This window comes from Micropterus salmoides, unplaced genomic scaffold, assembly GCF_014851395.1.
Source record: "Micropterus salmoides isolate LMB-PRFRI ecotype aquatic unplaced genomic scaffold, ASM1485139v1 Ms_hic_scaffold_13, whole genome shotgun sequence".
Classification (NCBI taxonomy): domain Eukaryota; kingdom Metazoa; phylum Chordata; class Actinopteri; order Centrarchiformes; family Centrarchidae; genus Micropterus; species Micropterus salmoides.
Window position 1 is genome coordinate 10,291,371 of NW_024040374.1, and position 15,087 is coordinate 10,306,457.

The 15,087-nt window shown below is 39.5% G+C and overlaps 1 protein-coding gene across 3 annotated transcripts in view; it reads left to right on the plus strand.

The window, feature by feature from the left end:
- Positions 1-15,087, plus strand: part of dennd1b (DENN/MADD domain containing 1B) — a 108,802-nt gene that overhangs the window by 84,338 nt on the left and 9,377 nt on the right. For all 3 annotated transcript variants that reach the window (XM_038715459.1, XM_038715460.1, XM_038715461.1), the window contains 5 exons: positions 5,237-5,327; positions 6,561-6,601; positions 7,996-8,031; positions 8,492-8,548; positions 9,777-9,866. In XM_038715459.1, the coding sequence (XP_038571387.1) occupies positions 5,237-5,327; positions 6,561-6,601; positions 7,996-8,031; positions 8,492-8,548; positions 9,777-9,866 (315 nt within the window). The remainder of the gene's footprint in view (positions 1-5,236; positions 5,328-6,560; positions 6,602-7,995; positions 8,032-8,491; positions 8,549-9,776; positions 9,867-15,087) is intronic.

The window sequence follows — 15,087 nt, forward strand, 5'->3', positions numbered from 1 at the left end:
GCTCAGTTTTGCCTCTTGTACAAACAAAACCATGATAAGTCAGGCCTGTAAAAAGTATTTTTACTGTACAAAACCATATTAAGGTTGTCTTCTGTCTTTAACTTGTATGCATGCTTGATTGTGGTCTGAATTTCAACTTGGTCCTCGGAAAATTGAGTATAAAGTATTGTCAACTCCACTGTGGTTATGTGTGTGTTTATGTGTATGTGGGTTAGTGTGCGGGTGTGTGTAGGTGTCTGGGGTGTGTGAGCAGGTATCCTTTATTCATGTGTGGTTACATGAGTTTCCCTTAAAAATCACTCATGTATTCTTAATATGTTTTCCCCCCAAATCCCTTAAGCAACACTAAACTTAGCCGAGTCAGAGCCGGGTGGGGAGACACCTCTGGCTCAGAAGAAAATTTCCTCTCACCCCTTGAATTTTTCCTTGTGCTCTCTGACCCGTGATAGTGTGATTTACCCCCGAGAGTTACAGCACAGCGGCCTTCAATCAGCCTTTTGTTTCTCTGGACACTCTGCCCCGTCTATAATTTTCCCAGGCAGAGCAGATAGCAAGCAGCAGTTCAAAGCATCCTCCCGGCTGGCTCCTGCCTCAGCGGTAGCATTGGGAAACAGGCCCTTATCTCCTCCTCCTCTCCAGCACGGGGGATGGGGTTGAGCTTATCTCCTCCACTCCTCTTTCGGCTAAAGTGAGAGAGGCCAGCAGTCCGCCCTAGCTATGCTCCGGCCATGACCCATATCCGCTCGCAAACAACCAAACAATACTCAACTTGCGTGGCCACACACATGCACACATTCATTTTTGTATACATGAGTTTACACTCTGGGACTGGAGATGTTGTTTGTTTTTTCCAGTAATTCTACTCCTTGTTTTGTTATTGATTGCTTTAATACCACCTGTTATTATATTATTATGCACCCATAATCCATTTTTAGTTTATTGCACATTATTTATTGTCCTGTAAGTAGGGCTGTTGTCTAGTAGGTGTTCCTCTAATTGAATAACACAAATAGCATTTGGCAACGTACAGTGAGTAATAAACTTTGGCTGCTATGTATTTGCCGTATATAATGTTGCATTGCTGATATTACAACATACGATAATTATGGACAATTAGGGGTTAACTTTTTACAGTAGCATTCTTTAAAATTTTTATTTAGTTAATTATTTTGTTTGCTTGTTTGTTTTCCCTATTCTTCAGCTAAAGTAAACAGATTCTGCTTTATTTCCCAATGGGATTGTTGATAGAGGAGGGAACCACAGGGTGTCATACGGTCGCTGCAATTTTTAAGCTTGGGTGGTGCAAACAGGTTGGGTTGCTCAATTGTGCAACCAATCAGTGGTGCTAGTCAAGACTGAAACAACATGTTTAGCACATTATTTTATTTATATATAGAAATAATTTATTCACATGCACAGTGTGGGATTTGTCACCTACATGTCAAGAGTACTAGGTCAAACTTGAGCCAAATTTAAACCACATTATTGGAATCGGTAGACCACAACACACATTACACACAGTGAATCACGCATGCATAATGTTGAGGTGTTACCTGAGTTTGAGGTGTTACCATCTCAGCAGGAAATTACTTTTCTGCAGGTGATTTTATTTTCATTCCTTTAAAGCAGCTCTTTTTCTTCATGATCAGCCACAAGTAATTTCAGTTTTATAGGGGGAACAGCACGGAGTTGTTCATGCAAATTCAGCAAAACATCATTAGTACTGTGGGAGCTGGACAGCCTCGTGAACAGAAGGACTGTTGTGTGCTGTCACACGATATTGAAGGCCATCACTTTCAATACCCCTATTTAAATGTATTGTTGTAACAAATGACTTACTTTAAATTGTTTTGGATAAGCACACCTATAAATGGGTCTTAAAATAATCCCTGGCTAAATGTTTGTCTTTTTCTAATCCACACCCATCTAAACTGGATTTGAGTTGCATGTGTAGGAGACAAAAAGCAGAAACAGAAGTCCTTTTATCTTGTTTATCTTAGACACTAAGCCGACCCTAAAATTAATATATGCATACACATCTCCGAAAATGTCACAGTTCCACCTTCTAAAACACTTCTGTTCTGATCCTGGACGTTTACCTCTCTGCTCGGTCCACCAGCTCATCCCATGTTCAAAACAGAACAAGTGGGAGAAGTCTTCTAAAAGAATGCGGGGGAAAGCCTGTCAACATTAACCTGCTTCCTATCAACCACCCTCAGCTCCTACACACTTACACATGACAGTGTGTGTATTGTGCTAGCAGAGACTGATTTAATGAAGTCTCTTCCTCTTATTGACAAAACTAAGCCAGACACAGTTTTATTGAGTCTGCAGGGGGACTTGTACTCGGATGATTTACTGCCAGAAGCCTTTGTAGACAATATGCGTCCCATCAATCAATAATCATCCGTCATTCTCCGTATATGAATGTAATAGCCGGGCCATTTATCGAAAGGGGGAAAGGTGTGTACTTGCAAAACCAAATTACTAGATTTCAAATCTGATCGTATGGTTGCTCTGTCCACTCCACTGACTCCATATCCCAGCAGTTGCAGTAAGATGGAAAACTGTATTTTTTTGTAACCAATGCCAAAGATTGATAAAACTAGCTGCCACCTCAATGGCCAAAAGTGTAATCAAATGTGATGTGATATAAGATTCCCTTTAAGAACAACTTATGGCTGCTAGATGCTGGCTGACATTGGGGTCTCAATAGCTCATTTGAAGTCTTCTGATGTGTGTCTCTGTGGCAATGTTGGGTTATGAATTTGTCAATAAATATTAAGGCTTAAAAAGAAAGATCTTTTTCTGTGCCTATTTTTGAATGATATGAGTCTGAAAAGTGATAGTGGTTGCCATTTTCTCTCCAGGCTTCCTTCTTTTTGGCCAAATTTAGATTTCCATGCTGTAATAACTAGCGAAGACAGTGGTGAGATGTAAACCCAAATCCAGCTTTCAAAACATCCCCTCAGAAACCTATGAGTGACGGGATTTCTGCTATTTTCCTGAGTGTCTACAGTTTATGGGCTAAAATGCCACAAATGAGACCCAGTCTGCAAGAAAAAAAATTATATTTCCTTTAAGCTCTCCATGTATATCTCTGTAAATGAACTCCTGTAGAGCTCTAATCCCAGTTTTGGCTCCACAATTCCAGAGTTTAAATAAATCTAGACCACTGTGACCGACCCGTGAGTAAGTCAATGTGCTGGTAGCCAGATGGAATAACTCTCTGCTGTCTGCAACTGCAAAAGCAACAAGAAACAAAATGACATGTAGAAATGTCAGTGTGCCTGAATCTCTTCTGCATGTTTTGGCTGGACTTTATATACACATTTTCTGTTTGTTTAGTGAAAGTCAGAACCGAAAAACAATTATTTGAATGTTTATGGGGTAAATGTGTTTTTCACATAATTGGATTAAGAAATATTGACAAAATCTGAATACTTTATATTTGAATGAAACTGGTCCTGATGTACTGACCTTAAATTATCGGGGGGTTTTTTGAGAACACTTTTTTTTATGGTCTCTCTCATAACAAAGAAAATGAGCCCTTGTGTTTGTGTATGTGCACATTTGTTTGCATGCACAGAAGCAAGTTGTTTTTAAGTGTTGGTTTGTGTGTGTGTGTGTGTGTGTGTGTGTGTGTGTGTGTGTGTGTGTGTGGTGATCACAGTCTGCCATTGTTGAGTAATGTCTAATTAAGGACCACAGTGAGGCAGGTAATCTGGCCGGGGTGAATGAACGGGAGGGTGAGGGGGAGATAAGTGGAGGCTTTGGCTAGGTGATGATTTGGGTTGATTATGTGCACTAATTGGGCCAGCCAAGTAGCGGAGCAGTGGTTGGAACCTGCAGTCTCACCTCTCATTAAAATGATCTAATGATGAGTTTCCAGCTCTTCTGACCAGAGGAGCGGGTGGCCGTGTCGGTCGCTAGTTAGCAGGCTGTCCCCAAGGAAAAGCACCCTAAAACAATCTACACTGTTGTTACACAATGGCTACACTTGCAGAGGTGGGAGTAGGCTTGCTACGGTTAAGAAATTATCTGACAATATGTTGCTGTCAAGTATTTGTATTACAAATCATAGTGCACCATTTGTTGTTGCTGTTGTTTTTAAAAATACAAAAGATTCCTTGAATGGTAGGAGGTGTTGATTGTTAATTAATGCAATTGTTAATTAATGCAGTCGTCAGTCAAAATAAATGTTAGCTTCAAATCCAAATGCTTTATATATACTAATTATTTTGAATGACACCATCACTGATTGTTAGCTGCTTTTCCCTCCTACCTTTACACAAATAACCTCTGAAGAGGTTGGAAAAGATGGATTTTAGTTTAAGGTTAAACACAAAGATTTAGAAAAACACACACAAACTAGTAGAAAGTTAGTTTTTCACTGGAAAGTATTATTTCCACGCTGAGATTTGCTGTTATTGTAAGCAATGGGACAGGAAACTAACAGCAACTCGGGGGTCAGTGTGGTTGGGTTTAGCTAATGGAAAACAGTGCACCATGTGTGTGACTGAGTGATCTACATTCACATAATTGTTTTGGTGAAATTCTTCCTGTTTAGAAAGTATTTAGAAAGATGATGTTTAGAATGATTTTTTTTTCTAAAAAACTACAGTACAACAGTCAGTCCCATAACAGCTCTAACAAAAGCTCTAATAATGGGCCAAAATGATGACCAATGTTTTTAAATCTTTTTTTGACATAATTTTTGTTTTTTGTTTTTCCTTCCCCTCTCATCATTGCTTTTATTTGGTCATAAATACTCACAATATATTTTTCATTTCTAAAGAATTATTTTTTATTGTGTTAATCACAAATGTTGAGGTATGTGTTTGATTGCTTGTACTGCTTGCATAACATATTTATGTGACCGTGTGACCGTGCTCATGAAATGTGTAGCTGTCTTGGCATGTTTATGAGATGGAGTTTTATGCGCTCCATGTTACAAAGGGAGGAAATGAAACTTCCTCATGTCTCAGACAGTGTGCAGCATGTAGTCTGCTGCCCTAATCCCTCACCTGCTCCACATTACCAAATCCCTATTACCTGCAACCCATCTAATCTTGGGATGTAGTTTCTGTCAGGTAGGATTAATAACACCCCACTGTGGCCTGAGTGTTTGAATCTGTGTGTAAGTGTATGTGTATCTGTTTAAGTGTGTCCACAACCCCCCACACCCACCACTCCCTCCCTTCTTTAATAAGCACATCGTAATTTATGGTTGCAGTTCATCGACGGACGGCTGGCCAAATTGAACGCAGGCCGCGGCTTCTCCGACGTGTTTGAAGAAGAGATCACAGAGGGGGGCTTCTGTGGAAGTGAGTAGTGCTAGACCTGTCTATCAATTAGCCACGTTATATTTATTTGCCATATTTCATGCAGTAGTTATTCTGCTATATCTAAGATGTAAAAGCAGTGAACAAAACTAGGAGAAATTGGAACTAAATAAAATGTGTCCACTGCCTAAATAAAATGTCTCTCTCTCTCCAGAACTCTCAAACTATTCAATGGACAGAAAGTCTTCTAAAATAAAGATAAACTGATTAAAAATATGGTAAATTATATGGTACACTGTAGTTTCCTTGTGTATGTTTTAAAACATGTTAATTTTTAAACAATTCTGGAACCTTAACTACTTATTGTTTGAGTCACGTTAGAAGGATGTTTATAATACGTCTCATAAGCCCATCTGACACCACTTAAAGCTCTTTACATACTAATAAATTAAGGAACTGTATTGTCTTTGGAAGAACAGAAGTTATTGATTAAAAATGACAACATTATGCTATAAAGTGTAAAAAAAAATCTGCCTCATGATGAATTGGCTCATTTTTTAAAGATATTTTACATGCATCTTGAGTGTCATTTGTTGTCTTTATTGGAACTGATACAAAGGTTACTTGTAAATCTGATTGAATGTGGCAAGAGAAGATTGACGAGAGAATTAATGTTTTGCCAGGATTGAGGGTTATTACATGTGGTGACTGTGTACAAGACATCAGAAATTTTAAATCCCACAGGAGTGCTCAGACAAATTATATTATTTTGATCAAAACACGTCAGGTTTGATTCATATTTACATGACAAGAAAAAGGAAATGTCATCCAGGTGTTACATCTTAACATCTGTCATATTATTGGGCTTATCAGTTCTGATTCTGACCCAAACCCTCACTGTCATCTCTAATTCTGTTCTCTAAACTTTTTAAAAACCCAGAAAGCCCTCAAAAGTCCTTTTATATACAGTTACAAATACTAATTTTACATACAACAATAAATATTTTACTTAGTTATTATTGGTTATATAACAAAAGGGAGAAAAGAAGACATCAAATAATATCTCTATTTATTTCTATTTTACAATCAACCACATTACCAGACACTGTTATTGTGAATATGTCTGTCCTGTTCAATATAGAAATGGTTTTGTCTACAATTTAAAGTGTGTCAAAATGTAATATACATAGTTACATTTTCTTTACAATATTAATACAATGCTATTGAGTGCAAAATGATTAATTCATACTTCTTGTGTTTTATACATCCTTTCAGGTAATTCAAGGTCTTACCAGCAATGGATGCACACTGTAAAGGTATTCGCAGAGTGTCCCGCATATCATACCTAAATGCTTTTATCTATGGCTTTTTTTTATGTTTCTCTCATTTTATTCCCAAGTTATATTTAATTGAAAGTGTGATTGACTCGACTCAGTGTTTGAAGTCCTTGCGTTGCCTTTGGAGTGAAGGGGCTGCCTGAATGTACAGACCCAGCAGAGTGTAGTTTGGTGTGTGAAGCGGCGCGTGCAGCAGGACAGTGGAGACAGACAGGGAGGGAGACAGAAGTGATTTGACGTGACAAGACGTCCTCCGACATGACATGTTGATCTGGCAGCAAACACAGGCGTTACTCCGCTGAACCGACCCAAGAACATAGATCTCTCCCTCCTCCTTCATCTCCTGCCTCTTTCGTCCTTTTCTTTTCTTCCCCAATCTCTCTCTCTTTATGTTTCCTCTCTCTCTCTCCCCCCCTCTTCTCATCTCTGTCACAGCCCCCCCTCTGTCTCCCTCCCTCTCTCTTTCACTGAGTATCTCTCCCTCACCCACCCTCTCTCCCCATGCCGTCAGCTAAGGCTGAATTAGTTCTCTAGAGTGCTCTTCAAAGGTTTGTTAAAGTTCACATTTCCTGACTGACAGAGATCTATAACAGGGGCCTTCACCTCGGCCCCTCTCCTCTTCTCCCTCTGCAGACTTCTGAAACGCCGTCTGCCATTTACTCTGTTTAGCCGTTTAGCCGATGCTTTGTGCTTACACTAAAGACCAAGCAGAGAAAAGGAGTGAGACGCCAGAAGAGAGATGCAGCAACTCGGAGAGAGAAAAGAAGACAGGCACAGAGAGATATCGGGTGCCACAATGTCAGTCTGCGGAACTGAAAGTAGAAATCAATCACACACAGTCCCTTCCATCGCTTTTAGGCTGCTTCTAAATAAAAAACCTCCTGAATGCTATGAATCATGCAGTTTGTCATGGCTCAGCGATACAATACTTTGTCTGGTGTCACCATTTTTATACTGATGTTGTATTGGAGTACTATTTACAGCTGCAGGGGGAGCTTTGGTTGTGTTTGATATTGAATATTAGCCCGGTGTGACCATTGTGGGTGTTCGGTGATATGGTACGAATAATTATCTCACTATTTGTAAGGATGTGCTTTATACCACAGTATGACATGTACGAAAAAAAAACCTATAAAATAATCCAATTGGTTTTACATGAGCCACAAATCCTCAATCAATTTTTGTTCTTGCTCTGAATCATTCATGTGAAAATTTGGTGAGATCGTCGCGATATGATTGCAATAGAAGTAGATAAACGATAACATTACTGCCCAGCCCTACCTGTTTGCATATATGAATATTTAATATAAAAAAATAATTAGTTTGAATGTGAAAATGCCTCTAAATGATAATTTTCTGTTTCTGTTACCTAGAGAGGAGGAGCACTCTTCAACACAGCTGTGACAAAGGTACGTTCTTCTGCAAAACTGCTTAATAGGCATTCACATTAGTGAAGCTTAATGCACTGTTGTCTCCAATATGTATAAATAATTGGATATAAAACATATTAATGTCTGTTTTAGAATTGACAGTGAATGGAATGGGAGCATTGTTCATACCTACTCTATGTTTTATGAGCAGTACAATGTGGTTATGTGCCGTACAATAGGTGGTCAGGGTGCCCTTTCATGTTATCGCCCTCTGTTACTGTGCGAGGCTCTCTTATCCAGCCTTTTGTCTCCGTGTTTTTGCCACAGGGATCAAAGCATTTCTTGATGTTACATGAAACCAGAACAGAATGTTAATGCACCATGTTTTGATTAGTAATCTGTGTGTGTGTGTGTGTGTGCGTGTGCGTGTGTGTGTGTGTGCGCGCCTGTGCCTGTGCCTGCTTGCCCGTGAATATGTGTGTGTTGTTTTTCCTCCTAGGCCAAGAGTCATGCCAAGAGGGGCATCCGGGACATTAAGGGTAGACTTAAAGCAAGGGTGAGCAGCACGGACCTTCACACCTCTCTGACACACATACACACACTCGTTGAAGCACGCATGCACACACTTGTCACTTGTACACATAATTCTGTTCTGAGCACACAGATAGACACACGCCCACCTCATAGAAACAGACAGGAAGGCTCCTTTACATGGAGAGTGTGATTCTGACGCAGCAGCCTTTAATGACTTTTGAAGCCTGCTTAGCGCTTTGTTCAGGGCTGTACATTTTTAACCAACGCCCCTCTGGCTATGGCCTGTCATGTCATCCGAGCCCTGGCCCCTCTTTCTCTTTTATTGTCTGCATATTTCATCAGTGAGCCTGTGATTTCCTCAAAGCTAATGTAACGAGGTGTATGTTTCCATAAGCCTGATGGATTTGATAAGGCAATAGCAGTTTGATCTGTCAGTGGGAAACTGAGGAGAGAGGGCACTGATGATGAACAAGAGTACGCAGTGTTCTGCAGTGTGCATACACACACAAACACGCGCACACACAAATACACACAGTAGAAGCAAATAGAGGTGCTGAAATCTATTTGATCTTGAAGCTAAACAGATTTCATGCGTGTTCATAAATGAATTCACAAATACATAAATGAATTAATTCAAGTTTCTCAGGATCACTTTTATTCTGCAGTGCATTTATGTTGCTGCCAGCCACAGATGTCTACACAGGACCTCAATTCACAAACATATTGGAATGAAACTCATAAGAGGTGGTTACCTTGAGAATCTTTATTGTAATCTCTTAAAGATTATTTTAAAGGGTAAGGCTGGTGATATGCTATATGTTGTCTGTGTTATTGACCCATGAAAAGACCTAAACCAACAGCACGCTGGTTCTTCTCTGACTGCTTTCCGATTTTAATACCATGTCCGTGGCTCTGAGACCCAAACCCATCCCTTCCTACTGAAGACTTTTAAGTCTTTATAAATGGGTCATGTATATATACTTTAATTTAAAGCAGTTATTTCCTAAAAAAGTTGGAGACTATAGTTTTTAGCAAACATTTTTCTAACAAGTAAAATAGTAAATAGTGCATTTGTTTGGGACTATTAGCAGTCGTGGATGCGATCAGTGCGCTACCAAATATTTACAATAACAGCACGGTGTGTGATGAGATCATATGAATGCAAATTCACATTACTCTTGAACTAACATATCTTATTTTTTAATTTATAACACAAATCATCTAAGATTTACACACCGTTTCTCTCTCAGGAAGAAGAAGAAGAGGGGGTGATGGTCTGTGCGGGGTCTCCCACCAGCACCAAGAGCTTGTCTCCAAGGAGACTGCAGAAGATGAGACGGGTATGACAAAACAGACACACACACACAGACACACACACACAGACACACACACACACACACACACACACACACACACGTTTATCAGTGAATGACTTAACTCCATGTACACTGACTGATCATACCAGAGCTCAGTTTTAACTGACATGGATGTCGTCTTCCACTTCTGTGCTCTTTCCATCCACTTTTTGTACTCATTTCTTTCTTTCTTCCCCTCTCCATCCCCACATCTTCTTCTCTTTTTATTTCCAACCCTCTCTCTGTTTCTCTCCCCCTCCCAATTTCCTCTCTCTTGTAACAGCTCTTCGATGCACAGTAGTTTGTCAAGGTGCCAAATGTAATGATAAGCATTTTTTTCTTTCAACACACTTGTGTTGTACATTCAGTATTTTTCTCTGAACAGCACGGACAGTAGAAGCAACTCATCTGCTGGTCAGCATTTCCTCTGAAGAATTTGCTTGTGCACCATAAGTGGATAGCACTTTTTTTTTTCTTTGTTGTGTGCAGAGCTGGCATACAATGTGCAAGCACATGCACACTCACAAAATACACATTCATCAGTAAATTTATCAAGAGAGTTAAAAATGTTAGAAAGTTATAAAACACCGTAGTTTAGTCTAAATGAATAAGTGCACATATATTTCTGGATGTAGGACGTTTAGTTTCATGTAATTAGAATTGCATACTCCTGTACAGTATTAAACACATGCATATATACCTCAGTGTTACTAGTTATCTCTCTTATCTATACCTGTACTCCTAGCTGGAGCTTTTCCTCCTCTTATTATTAAATGAAATACAGCATGTGGACTCCCAGTTATGTCTTGAAAAACACACAAAAAAACATGCCTGCATGCAGACACTGACATTTTGGTCACAGTCATGTAAGAGTGTGATTAGGAGAGGTTGTGCTGTCTCTAATTAGCGTTGTGTTTCCTGTGTGTGTGATGAGGCTGGAAAGTCTTAGCGCAGAAGAAGGTGTGACGGCCGGGGAGAGGAGAGGAACGGCAATTAGGGCTTTTCTAAAGGCCTCCTCGGACACCCTCCCCCCAGCTAGTGCACACACAAAGAGGGACCGACACAACACACACAGATTAACAGTTAACATGCAATTGATGTGCGCACACACCCACAAACACACATACACACCGTTTTTGGGATATACACCCCTGTCCCTGCCATTGAGGCCTGTTCATTGCCACAGTAACGGGTCCCTGGAGACCACTGGAGGACGGACACACAGGATAGCATGTCCTCCAGCACTGGATTTGTGTGTTTGTGTTTATATATTGTCCATCACGTTCTTTTCAGCCATACACAATGCTCCTCCCATTCTGCTTTTATCACGTTGCCTTTCTTAACATTACTTATAACCTATGTATATCATTATATTACCCGGAACCCTACATTCAAAACCCAGGAGGAGAGTGCAGTCAGACATCCCAAGATTTTTTTTTCTGTCAACTGAAACGAAGTCTGAAAATTGAGAAGCCAAGAAAGCCTTGATATTTTATGGCCTGTCAGTGTGCAGTAACCCCTGAAAAATTTAAACTCTTCAAAACATTTAGAAAGGAATTGTACTGGAAATTATTACTTTCAATGTTTTGTAGTCTTTCAGAATAGTCATAAAACAGTCATATTAGCTTGGTTTATGTCTTTATACACATATTAAGGCACATTACTTAAAATGGAAGCTGAAAATAACTATAAAACTATGAAAAATAACACAAAAACTTGTGCATGTCCAGTTCAGGAAGACTGTGTTTTGTTTTGTTAGTACTAGTTGTACTGTATGCTAGCAATTAATTTACTTTTACCTGACTGTTTAAAGCACACAATATTAACATTTCAGCTTTGGCTCAAAAGTACGTTTGTATGATGCAAACATATACCTATTGTTCCTGTGAAATCTTGATACTGTTACTGATTCTGCACACAACTGTCTTGACCAGATGTTCTTTGCGAGAGAAATTGCTCTCTTAGGGACTAACCTGGTTAAATAAAGCTTAAGTAAAATGGGATTCTTTTTTTTTTCAAAAACCTAACTTTATCACAATACCTCCCCCACCTCTCGTGGCCACACACGGACAGCTATAGCAATACCATGGCCTACTCTTAATATTACTCTTTATTCTTCAAAATGCTTCCCGTTCTGTAGACAAACCATGGCCCTGTCTTTGTCCATACAATCCAAAAAGTCACAAAATTGCAATGACAGTCTTTGATTTTCAGTTCTAAAATCTAATTTTTATAAAAATCTTACATTTCTTGAATTGATACTGCATGCTGTGTGTATCAGTTAGGGTAGACTAATTATTAGAAACACTTAGCAGTATAATGCAATACAGTTCAACTCCGCACCACTATCTGCACCATCTGCATCTGAAAATTGTAACCATCATAAAGGTAGTATTGTACCGCAATAGTTTTAGCTACTCTAGGTATACCTAATGATCTGGCAGTGTGGCAAGTGTGTATTGAAGCTAGTGCAATGGTCCGTCTGATTGAACAGTATTCATGACTGTGAAAGGAAACTCTTACCTTAATTCAGTTACAATATAATAACATATTTTCTTTATTTACCTTCAAGACTTTATGCCACATACACCAAATAACCCACTCCCTGTGTCCTTACCACACGTCCATACCTCTGACCAAGTGACCAACAAAGGCTTATTCACCTGATTTATAAATTCAGAAATATGTTGGTATCTGACACTACAAAAATGTGATCTGATTAAAGGCATTCCCATCCTCCTGTATGAAAGAAAAATTCTGAAACATTTTTATCATTCATCATCTTTTTTTTGTTGCAAAAAATGAAATGAATGATCCTGGAATAGCTTCTTTAATTAATCAGTTATGAAATTCATATTCTATTTGATCGGCCAACACATGTACCAAAGTGAAAGTGCTGCAGTCATTTGCGTACCTATTTCAGCCGTATCTGGCAATGTGGGTGATTTGTTGTGTTTGGTGAGCTTGTTGATTAAGAATGTAGGAGTAATCCTTTCGTTTGACAAAAACAAGACTGAATTGGACTGCTGACTTCTTGTCTCATAGAACACAAAACAACCATTGTTGTTGCTCCTGTATGGTTTTGTGTCTGCTAGCGCCACGTCTGTTTTTGAGTTTTAGTATAAGATTTTGTATATCTTGTGTGTGTGTGGTATTATTGTTCTGTAAGCATCTGCACATAGAAAGTGTGCCTGTACCTCAGCCCTTTTGTGAGCATGTGTTTGAGTGTGTGTGCTGTATGTACACAAACATGCAGGCATTCAGCAGTTTGCCTCAGGTTGGAGACAACAGAATGGCAGAGGTTGGGACAGTGTTATGGACAATGACAGCCAGCAGGCTTGGGGCCGGGCTCTGCCCCAGGCTCTGGACTCTTCACCTGGTGAGGTGGGAGAAATGCCAGACCGGAAAACATCACACAGCTCAGGGTGGAGGGGAAACAGGGAGCTAACAAAGATGTAAAATAGGAACAAAGTCACATGGATACTGCAGTGTGTACGTGTGTGTCTGTCTGTCTCTGTGTGTGTGTGTGTGTGTGTGTGTGTGTGTGTGTGTGTGTGTGTGTGTGTGTGTGTGTGTGTGTGAAGGATGTGTTTGTATGCTCCATCAGTGGGAGACAGCTCTTGTGTTCGTGGCCAGTGGACACATATGTACACTGTACACATGACTTGTGAAGTGTATTATAACGGAGGAAAATGTACATTTGTGTGGTAATGATTTCAGGATGAAGGACTATCATGTGTCTTTGAATTGAAACATGCTTATACAAATATGTATTTATAAAACACATCACTTGCAGTATTACTCGTAACACATTACACACACATTGTGCGTGCATTATGTACTGCATGATTGAAAATGCTATAATATGAGCAACACGCGAAAGCAATACTTTCTGGGTAAACTGAATAGCTAATAACTTACTTTAAAGCATATTAATGTACTGTAGATTATAGAGCATATGTGCATGTGATTTTTCATGGAAGATGACTCATAATATTCATTGTAAGATTAATATTGTGGATAAATATTGTTAGATGAGTAGTAGTTAGGATGCATCACAATGAACTCAAAGTACAGTAGCTCTGTCCGTGTGTGTGTGTGTGTGTGTGTGTGTGTGTGTGTGTGTGTGAGAGAGAGAGTTTCTCCCCACTTCAGAGACCAACTGCCTTCCTCGATGAAACCAAAGTGCCATCTCCTGGCACCTTCAAAGTACTGCACTGCACCCCACCCATTCACAGAAAGACACCTGGTGATTTTACTGTATTAGTTTAGTCATGCCCATTTTATCAGAATGGGCATAATGCACATTTTCCTTCTTTTATATGGTTCCTGTTTTTAGCGAAAGGGAAGTGGGCTTTTAGCAATAGCCAGTTGGACTGACGAGCAGTAGATCTTGCCTCAAAAGCAGTTTATTTTATTTTTTTCCTTCTCCCCCTTTCGACTGAGCAGCTCTAAACAGGCAGACACAGACTTGGCCGTACTTCTGCAAAGGCTCTGCCTCTCCCCAAGGTTTGTTTGCATTTTACCGGCATCTCTTTACATACACTGCCAAGCTGTGAGATCAGTGCCCACTCAGAAATACCATATGAAATGTATAATGTAAGACTGGCTATTAAAGTCCACTAGCGTTTGGCCCTGTCACAGAGAGGCATAGTTGTTCCGCATAACTGGTCATGCAGGGAAGGAGGGGAAGAGGAGGGGAAAGTTTGTTTCTCCAAATGCAGCTACTAAAATGGATGGTGATGACTATTTTCCCCTCATAACCACAGAAATTAAATGTTATTTGTTATATTTGATCTGAAGATGTTTTTTGAGGCCTCTTAGATATATTTCATACCTGTACTTATTGCATTAGGAAGCCGAGGGTATAAAGGGTTAGAGTAAAGGAGAACTTAGTCATGTTTACAATTCTAATTTTCTCACGATCTGTAAAACAATCTGACTGTAAAGGCTTGTAAGCTATACGGACGAAAGGAGTTTATGTGTTACTTTTTATGTCTGAAGCCTAAACTGGAAGTAATCAGGATTCTTTTACTTCATTAGCCAGGGACTCGGATCAAAGTGAAAAACGTTACTAAATAACATAAAAAATATTAAGAAATCCTTCCCTCAGAGCAAATAAAAGCAATCCACTGTACAAGAGAAGCTCAGATATCAGATCTCATCTTTGATTTAAGGAACACAAGAGGATTGAACTACAGGAGCT